At 38.2% G+C, this 10,287-nt stretch overlaps 1 protein-coding gene across 1 annotated transcript; it reads right to left on the reverse strand.

The window, feature by feature from the left end:
- Nucleotides 1-1,349: 1,349 nt before the first annotated feature.
- Nucleotides 1,350-6,317, reverse strand: LOC145015450 (putative methyltransferase PMT26). Its single transcript, XM_078973925.1, has 10 exons — nucleotides 6,093-6,317; nucleotides 4,761-5,344; nucleotides 4,354-4,572; nucleotides 3,968-4,117; nucleotides 3,615-3,885; nucleotides 3,342-3,452; nucleotides 2,885-3,059; nucleotides 2,353-2,625; nucleotides 2,062-2,262; nucleotides 1,350-1,794 (listed from the first exon to the last, which is right to left on the reverse strand). The coding sequence occupies exons 2-10, from the start codon at nucleotides 5,307-5,309 to the stop codon at nucleotides 1,515-1,517; spliced, it is 2,229 nt and encodes a 742-aa protein (XP_078830051.1). The 5' UTR covers nucleotides 5,310-5,344; nucleotides 6,093-6,317; the 3' UTR covers nucleotides 1,350-1,514.
- Nucleotides 6,318-10,287: the final 3,970 nt, after the last annotated feature.

The raw sequence follows: 10,287 nt of genomic DNA on the forward strand, positions 1-10,287 counted from the left end.
CCAAATAGTTTCGTTGTATTAGACTTTTTTAAGTGTTACATTGCTTTGGAAAAATATCGGGTTGTCACACGGTGTGACGGTGGTGGTGGTGGTGATTGTGGTGATAGGAGTAGTGGTGGATGTGATTGTATGTTAGAATTTACGGCAATTGTGGCGGTGGTATGTGTGTGTATGTGTGCTTGTGGGGATAATGGTGGTGGTGGTGTTGTGTGTGTATGTTTGTAGGGGTAGATGTGGGATATATGTGTGTTTGTGGTGGTGGGGGTAGTTATGTGTGTGTATTTATGGGTGGGTATGGGTGTGTGTTTGTATGTGTGTGAATGGGGGTGGTGAGTGTGTGTTTGTAGGGTGGGGTGTATGTGTGTGTTTGTAGGGGTACAGGTGGTGGGGTGTGTGTGCGGGTGCGTGTGCGTGTGCGTTTATGGGGGATAGTGGTAGTGGCGGTGGTGTGTGTGTGTGTGTATGTATTTGTGGGTGTGGGGGTGGACGGGCTTAGGAATGCGTAGGTGTGGGTGGGTTGGAGGTATGTAGAGGTTGGTGGCGTTGGGTTAATGCATATATTGTAAGGGTTAATGCCATAAAATACAGATATCATTTTCAAGGTGTTATTTTAAGTAACATCACTACCAAATAAATAAAATTAAAAGTGTTTGAAAACGGAAACAAAACAGTGAATTCAAACAAGGAAATTATTCTACATGAATAATTTTCATGCCCGTATGAACAACACAAATGCATATATTGTAAGGGTTACTGCCATAAAATGACTTTCCATTCCTATGAGTTTGTTCGTTAAGACATTAGCTCTTTTAATTCTATTCAATAGAGGCTTAGAGCGACTAACTATTAGTGGTGGTTCTATTAAGCTATTGGAGTGGACTTAAACATGGATTTTTGCATATTTTTGGTATTTCTATCAAGCCTTTAGATTTTAAAAATGTCCATTGACACAATTTGTACAAAATTTGTCATATTGGATACCAAATGAGATTAGATACCAGTTTACCTAGTTTAAATCCGGTCAATCCACTATTCCATTATTGAATACAAGTAAAATATTAGTGACTTAAACATCCAACCAGCTAAAGGGCTTTTAGCCCATCAGGTGTTGTCTTTTCTCTTTAAGGTCGAGGATTCATATCCCGTCGTAAACATAGATGAAATTAAGGAGTCGTTTAAGAGTAAATTAGATTTGTCGTTCAAAAAAATAGATCCAACTAGCGGTTAGGGTAAAACTAATGATATTAGCCCTATATTATAATGATATTACATGACAAAGCTCTATAAAATTAACGTAGATACACTAATTACATCAAAGTACAAAGCACAATAAAATATGCATCACGAGGTAAAAATAATGATTTTCCAATATAGAATTCCTCAAAAAGCTTTGAACAACAACATATTACCTGTTCTCTTTTTTAAGGTAAAAATTGTAGCATTGAAGAAAAAATATATATACTTGATATGGCATAAGAGTATTCACTATATATTTGTCACAAACCGGGTTGGGCTTAGACCAGTTTAGGGTCGGGTAACCCACGATCCCACGAAATTGGTTGAGCAATTGCGTATGCAAGTGTTTGGAGGTCTTTTGGACGCCACGTTGTCTTTTTCATACACAATAATCCTTGTGCATCCTTAGAATATGTTAACCGGACTTCCCAATGCATAGACCTCAAAGCTTTCTCCACTTCCACTTCATTCATGATCTCAATGTCGTCACGGATTATAATTATACCTTCCGGTCTCAATAACCTATCTATCTCCGCAAATAAAGCCGTCATGTTACACCTATAACACCAAATATAAAGTATCTGATGAGGACGTACCTTAACTTTTCTCATATCAATATTCATATCCATAACACCATGATATGGGTTTTATATATATCACGCCTAAAACCATTTCGTTTTGAAAAACTAACGATTTGAGCTTCCGTTATATATATATATATATATATATATATATATATATATATATATATATATATATATATATATATATATATATATATATAATAGTCCACGAACAAATGTGGATTAAGATGTAGATGCTGACTTTGTTTTTATCTTGGAAAAAAGATGGTCTGCATGTAGAAGATCATATGTGCGTGGGTAGCTGCTAAATGACTCGCACCAATCATGATACATTCCAAATAAACCACGCTCGTATATTATTGGGAGTGTATCAGGAGAATCAACAAGTACGACATTCATCACCCAAACACTACTCATATCCTTCTTTAAAGCAGCTGCAAATCTGCAATTTAGCACCCCAGGCCAACAAAAACAAAATCAACCGCTTAGATTTTAAAAAAAATAAATAAAAAAAAATGTAGGTTTTCCTTACCCGCCATAGACAGCTCGCATGTCCATGACATTCCTGACACTTGACCAGTTTATTCCTAAGCCGGTCATGTATGACTTGGTAACCACATGTTTCCAGTGTTGATAGTCCACAGTGAAATCCTGGGGTGCTGGTTTCCCGTAAACACCAACCTCTGAACTCAACAACCAGAAAGGTGGTTTTTCCATTCTTGATGGCCATTCTTCAGGCCACTCTGACCCACGCACTGATGCCACCGTTGGTATCTTGTGCATGCATGCTTGCAGACCTACTTTCCTGAAAATTAACAACAATTCAATTTCATTTCAAAAAAAAAAAACGATGCTATATTAATTAATCAAACTACGTTGCTATTTCTTGAATATATCATTGTAATTTTATTAGGACATTATAAGTTTATCAAATTGTAGCGGCATTGTTATAATTGGGTGGTTTTTCAAGTATAATATTGTAACAGGAAGAAACTGATAATAAACATATGAGTATTTATTGAAAGTAAAGTGAAGATTAAGTAGTCCTGATTAAAGACAAGTACCAGGCAGCATTTGGATCATCAGATTCTTTGCAGAATGGAGGATCATTTTGTAATCTCGCGTCATAGCATTCATTAGAAACAGGCTTCTGATACACAGCAACACCAATCCTATTTACCTTATCCTTACTTATTGACTTCACTTCCCAACACATTGACCGAGTCAAGTTCTTCATTGCTGCCAGTTAACAATATCAGCATTCAGCAAGCAGACTTCCTTTAGTCCCCCCCATCTGCATTGGACTAGGTCTGATGTCATTCAAAGGGACAAAAATTACATGAATGCCCTTTCGAAGATGAAGAGGATGAGGAGGGTATAATATTTCACAAAAGAAAAATCCAGAGTGCATCTCTATCATGTCCCACCATTTTTGGTTGTATAAAAATTTGAAAACAGGAGTCCCAGTCTCTTATTAGCCCAATGCATGCCAAATACATTACAGAACCACTGAACAAATACCTTCCCAAATCTGAGAGTCTTCGGGCTTTTTCTTGTAGATAGGAGTAGCTGACCATATAAAGAAGCCACCAGGTCGTAATAGACGATTCACCTCCAACAGTAGTTTACCATCTAAACGTGATAGATAAAGATAAAAAAAAAAATGATACGCTATTTTATTAAGAATATATATATATATATATATATATATATATATATATACATATATATATATATATATATATATATATATATATATATATATATTAATAAAAAAAAATAAAGACAAAGAACCTTCAATGTGCCATGGCACTCTGCAGCGTGCACAATGGACGACATCAAAGACTCTTGCAGGAAAAGGAAGTCGCTGTGTGCCCATGACAGCTGAAACAGCAGGTATTCCTCTCTCAAGTGCAAACTGAACTTGAGCTTCATGTTCATCTTTTGGAGCTAAAGACATTGTCAACACATCTTTATCAAACAGATATCCTCCAAAACTAGCAACCCCACATCCAACATCTAATACTACACGTGAGTGATTTCCCCAACCAATATCTCCCAAAATCTGCACCATTATTTGATAATGGAATTTGTTAAAGGAATTGAAATACTTGGTTGGAAGATTTTGTAGTAAATTGAATCATTACCTCTTGTATAAAATCAATGTAATGGAGGGCACCATGCTTAAATTGTGTTCCACCACCAGGGAAAGTAAGATACTCCCCGCTAACTTTCACCCAGTTTTGATGTCCCTTAAATTCTGCTAGCTTAGTGTGAGGGACGTTATGGTACCATATCTGCCAAAAAAAGAAACATGTATACAATTTTATCTGATTTGCTTACATAGAAGATTAGAATTCTTATCAATCCTATCAAAAACAGTGTTTATGAAGATATTCAAGTGCATACGACTTTTAAACATAGGTGTTTCAGAATTTGACTTAGAAGTTTCTTATTTTGATACATGTTACAAATATTATACACAAACAAGACCCAAATGTTTAGCATGAAGGAAGACAATGAGTGAGCATACCTTTTCCCTGCTTGCAGGCCAGTGTATTGGGTGTTGGTATCCTTGAGGCAAAGGAACAAGGCAAGTTGGAGGGTCCTGAGGACAATGCCTTTCCCTATGTTCATAATGCTTAGTGGTTGGAAGATCCTTAATAGCTTCCAAGTTATCAAGACATGGAATGAAATCAGATCCAGCACTCACATTGCACACTTTCCAATCAAACTTATCTTCTTCTGTTCCCTGTGTTCAAAATCATCCATTCCAAATCTCATATTAAAATTAACTAAAGTGGAAAGAATCACGTTCTTTCAAGAATGGTCCATTCCATTCCATCGGTCCAAACAAACAGGTTGTTTACAACTTTACATTCCTACGGAATGGAATGAACCATTCCATTCATTTCTTGATTCCATCATACCAAACATTACCTTAGCCCCGGAAGGTAGTATCTCGTTTGAGAAAGAACCAGTCTTTTCCTCCTTATTATCGTTCTCCTCAAATTTCTTTTTTATATCTGAATTATCTCCATTTGTAGTTACCTTACCCTCTTGATAATTTATTTCTTCTTCTCCAGGCTTCCTGCCTTCACTATCACTTCTGGTCTCCCCACCTTCCAAATCTATATCATCAGCCTTAGATTCTTCATCTTCTTTCTTTTTTGTGGCTTCATCCTGAAGATCAACAGGATTATCTTCAAACTGTTTAACATCGCTGTTTTTGGTGGTTGTGGTGTCCTCATTTGTTGCACTGTTTTCATTACTTTTATCATTGATCACCTTGCTTTCATTCTCTATTATTGAGATATGATTCTTGTTTCCATTACTAGTATCTACATTTTGAAAAGGAACAATGAATGAAGAAGCCATCATCCATACCCCTACTGAGCACAGGGCCACAAATGCCACCAATGTCACTGTAGAACAGTAACTGCTTGATGATTTTCTGCCATCAACTTTAGAGTATTTTCCTAATGCCATTCTTGTTCATGTGGATTCTCTTACAAGTTTATAACCTGCATATAAATATATGATGAATGCTATTACATGTCTTGTAACAAAACTCATAAGATACTTGCCATTTAATATAGCTCCTCTTCAGATAAGCTCTTTTCTAAAACTTACCATATCCAACTTATGTATAAACCAATGAATTGCAGCAAAGAAATAGACGATTTTGGCAATCACATTTGTTTATCAATTACACGCAACTTTTTTTTCAATAATAGATGCATATAAATAGATTAGGTTAAGTGTAGTTTGGTCACTAAAAAGAAGTATAAAACCCTTATGCTCATTTTCACGTACCCATCCAGTTTCCCTTTTTCTTCTCTCAGAAGTCAAAGAAACTCGACAACAATTATCCTTTTGATTTCTCTCTGTTTCTCCAAAACACTTAGCACCATTGAGTTATAGCATAGTGACAAGTTTTAGGGCGCAATACTTTATCAACTTTTAAGTTGAAGCAAAATACTAACTCATCTACTTATGAATGGAGGGGGTAATACCGTAATATGACAACATTCATTTGATAGAAACTCTGTATTCTCTCAGTTCCATTAAAAGGAACAGCGCTTTGATCATAGATGTAAAACAGGTTAATCTTCTTGCTTCAAACTAGATATGGAACAAAATTAACAATATTCAAACTACATAGAAATTCTAACAGGTAGTATAAATAACAAACAGAATGAAATTCAAGCAAATGTTGAGAAAATCAGATACGCGAGATTTCATAGCTGAAAACTATGGGAATATGCAAACCTTGAATCCAATAGCCATTCTGGCATACAGATCTGACGGATCTTGAACGAGCAGGCGTGGATACGAGCTCATTGCCAAATGCCAATGTCAGCACGTAGGAGATGATATTGATACGAGGACCAGCTGACGCACAATGAAAACGGGCAGTGAGACTTTTATTTGTGCACGCTTACATCATTCACCAAGTGACACATGTAGAAGATACATTAATACCCATAATCCATATTGTATGATGTATCGGTGGAACTATTGACCCCTTTGTTGGTTTCAGGATAAAAAAAATATAAATAGTGTAAATTACAGCAATGATCCCTGTGGTTTTTTCAAATTTGTAAGTTTAGTCCAAGCGTTTAAGACATTGACAGGGATCATCCATTTTGTTTGGAGAAATTAAAGCAATGGTCCGTACATGATAACGCCTTAGAATCAGATGTTAAGTTTTTTGTTTAATTTTATAAATTACATGGTCTAAAAATAAAACTACATTCATGATAAAATGATAAACTCTAAGCTAAATATCCCCTCATCATTTACTCTTCGGTCCTTACACCATGTAATTTTCTACAACATCGTCCACCTCTTTTCGGTAACTCCAGCATATACTTCCTTTTATCCACATACATCATTATTGTCTTCCCTAGCTCTCACCCCAATATGCACCCCTTTCCGTCATTCCACATACACCCTTCTTCCCAACCCTTTCTCATCTGATAGCTTTAACCACCACCACCACCCAAAGAAACTGAAGCTCCACCAATCGGATTCACAAATAATAACTTGTTTAATCTCCGAAACCACAAAAACATGTTAGGGCTCAACTAACTCAAAGTTACTCAAAAATATGCAAATAGACAAATTTAGGGAAAATGACTCTTGAGGGTAATTAACTTTTGCGTTTGTACTCATTTGGTCCCTTTTCTTTTTTTTTTTTTTTTGTATTCAATATACCATCGAACTTGTTGATGGTGTTTACCATAGCCCTTTTGACCGACTTTTGACCTGTGATAGCCGGTCAAAGGGTTATGGTGAACACAAACAACAAGTTCGATGGTATATTGAGTACAAAAAAAAAAAAAAAAAAAAGGGACCAAATGAGAACAAACGCAACAGTTGGTTACCCTCCTGATTCATTTTCCCTTTACTCATTTACAACAAATCTCACATCATCTCCTAGTGATATTAATGACTTTATGAGATTCATTTTTGTTTCTCATCAAAACATAACCTACGAAAGGACATTATTCATACATGTACAACTTTGTAATGCACTTGAATATTTATTAGGGGAATCTTGACTAAGCAGGCGCATTTCATGACTACATTTACATTTGCAATCAAATGATTTATCGTATCATGGATTCTAGACAAGTCTACAAACGAGTGGAATCACAAGTGCTATGATTTTTTAGTTTACTTAGCTTTAAGATCGAACTCATGGGATTAAATACAACATTAATATGTACAATATTAAGGTGATGTGTCTACAAAAGCAACATGATAATACATTTGACTATAAAAGGTAGAGCACATTGGCCAGTGATAATACATTGGTAAATGTAAGTGAGCTGTTTAACAACTTGGAAGCACTGGTTTAATCTCAATGATGCATACTTCCACGTTTGTTACATCTGATTCAAAGAGTTTTAGCTTCATTGGATTGATTCCTAAGGTTATGTTATCTAGGGTTCACATGGATAATGGTATTATTTAATAATACAAGAAGCTTCCTTTATCTAGAAAAATTTTGATTCCTCCTTCTCTCCAAGCTACTCTTGATGTTGGTGATATTCCTAAACGAGGTGATTACAGAGAAAAAAGAAGTGTAACGACCGAAATTTCGAAACAATTAAAACTTTTCAAAAACAATCTATTTTAATAACGTTGTTACAAAAAGGTTTTCAATACATTATTTAACAGAGTATTTCCCAGGTCCATTTCATAAAACACCAACGCGAGAAACGGTACGATCACGCCTTTGCCTTGCCACAGACTCCTGAGAACCTGAAAACATAAAAACCACAACTGTAAGCCCGAAAGCTTAGTGAGATACCCCCAAAATACCAACCACATATACGCCCTTCCAGGCCACAACCTTCCGGTCCAAAACATATCGCCTTCCGGCCCATAGCGTAACGCCTTCCGGCCCATAACACATTGCCTTCCGGCCCGCAACATAAAAAACATACATATCATGACAGAACATAGAACAACCATGCATACCGGGTTACACTCCAGACCAGACAACCGTGTACATAACATATAATCATATAACAATTCACAGTTAGCAACTCGATCAACAGATCACATAACATATCATTACCCTAACCAAGATACCAGCCTAGCCGATCACTAGCATAACATCACCCTACGACTCAGTCAACATAATAACTATGCATATACGCCTTTCCAGGCCATGACCTTCCGGTCCACATCGCATTGCCTTCCGACCCACAACATGTAATGCCTTCCGGCCCATAACGTAACGCCTTCCGGCCCATATCCCGCAATATCATACAACAGACAATTACCCGGATTTCCATCCGATAAAAGGGTCAGCCTTGGTGCCTTAAACCCTATAGATATAGTGAGGATAACTCACCTCGAAACTGCCGACTGAACAGATAACCCAAGCTGTTCCGATCCCTGATACGATCTCCACCACTGGACAGCCACCAATGCACTGAACTCAAAACCATAATCAACAATTACCAAAATACCCCTGGAAACCACTGGTTAACCCTTGGTCAATTACTAGGTCAAAGTCAACCCCTGACTGACCCTACTCGCCGAGTCTACCCTATGACTCGCCGAGTTCCCATACTCAAAACTTCACTCAATCCACGACCTAACTCGCCGAGTCGCCCCGAGACTCGCCGAGTCCAACAACTCTGAGTCCACTCGCACACAACTCACCGAGTCATCCCTTGACTCGCCGGTTCTCGACTCAACTAGAAAATATTTGGACTCTTCGACAAGACTCGCCGAGTCTAAGGCTATCTTCAATCTACTCGCCGAGTTGTTCATAAAACTCGCCGAGTCCCAGGCCATCTTCATCCAACTCGCCGAGTTGTTCTTCCAACTCGTCGAGTCTCAGCTCGTCTTCAAGCAACTCGTCGAGTCCACCCATGTGACTCGCCGAGTACTACGGGTCTGAATCCATACAGAAGCATTCCAGACCATGCAATTGATCCAAAACATAGATCTAGCCTCCTACAACTCACCCATCACGTAAAGTGGCAAACTGTACGTGAATCCAAAGAGATCTATGCATTTTGCACATTAGGGCTTAGGTTTGGGACAAGATAGCTTCGTCCAACACTCAACACAGGGACTTTCCTGCATTCCAACTCTCTTCCATACCAGATCTGAGGTAGCAACCTCAGATCTAACCTCTAGACTCCAACATAACCCAAGATAAGCTTCCCTCAAACCCCAAAATGAATAAACAAGATAACAACAGCCTAAGAACGAGATATTACCTCAAAGGAACGCCCCAATCTGTAAGGAAACTCGAATCCAAGCAAAGCCCTTTGCTCCACACCTTCAAATTCCCAAACTTTCTTCAACAATTACTTCTCCAAGCTCCAATCCACTCAGCAATGGTGCTTCTCCACGATTTTAGGGTTTCAGGGACTCAAAAGGGTGATAAAGAGGCTGGGGAGGGAACATGATGCTCTTTATATAGGGCTCAACCCCGAGAATTAGGGTTTTCTCCACTCAACGCCTACTCGCCGAGTCCATCTCATTGACTCGCCTAGTCGGCTATTTAACACGCGACCAAGTCGCGACTCTACTCACCAAGTCTATCCATGGACTTGCCGAGTCACTCTTTCCCAAATTACACTTTTAACCCTTCTATTCAACTCTTGCTATTTCTGGATGTTACAATTCTCCCCCACTTAAATTAGGCTTCGCCCTCGAAGCCTACAACAACTCAACTCTAAAGATACCCCCACAACGCGCCACCTGGCCTTAACCGGACCGGGTCCCTCAGGGCATACACATTGAAACTCGAACACACTCTCCCTTCCTTTACGGTGTCCTGACCACCGTCTCAAACCGGGCACCGACTGTACCCTCTGATAATCACACTCAATAACCGAGAATTACCCAAGATGCATCACTGCCCCAAATCTCAATAATCACTCGACCCATAAGGGTTAGAAAACCATGAACCATCGGATCCCCGATCCGA

The sequence above is a fragment of the Lactuca saligna genome, chromosome 9 (genome assembly GCF_052625555.1).
Source record: "Lactuca saligna cultivar CGN05327 chromosome 9, ASM5262555v1, whole genome shotgun sequence".
Classification (NCBI taxonomy): Eukaryota; Viridiplantae; Streptophyta; class Magnoliopsida; order Asterales; family Asteraceae; genus Lactuca; species Lactuca saligna.

Bases quoted from the DNA above. Each gene is read 5' to 3' on its own strand.
- LOC145015450 (XM_078973925.1), bottom strand. From the start codon at position 5,309: ATGGCATTAGGAAAATACTCTAAAGTTGATGGCAGAAAATCATCAAGC. The intron at 4,118-4,353 runs GTATGCTCACTC...TTTTTTTGGCAG, and splicing joins GGCCTGCAAGCAGGGAAAAG to ATATGGTACCATAACGTCCC. The intron at 2,263-2,352 runs GTAAGGAAAACC...GCTAAATTGCAG, and splicing joins ATGCGAGCTGTCTATGGCGG to ATTTGCAGCTGCTTTAAAGA.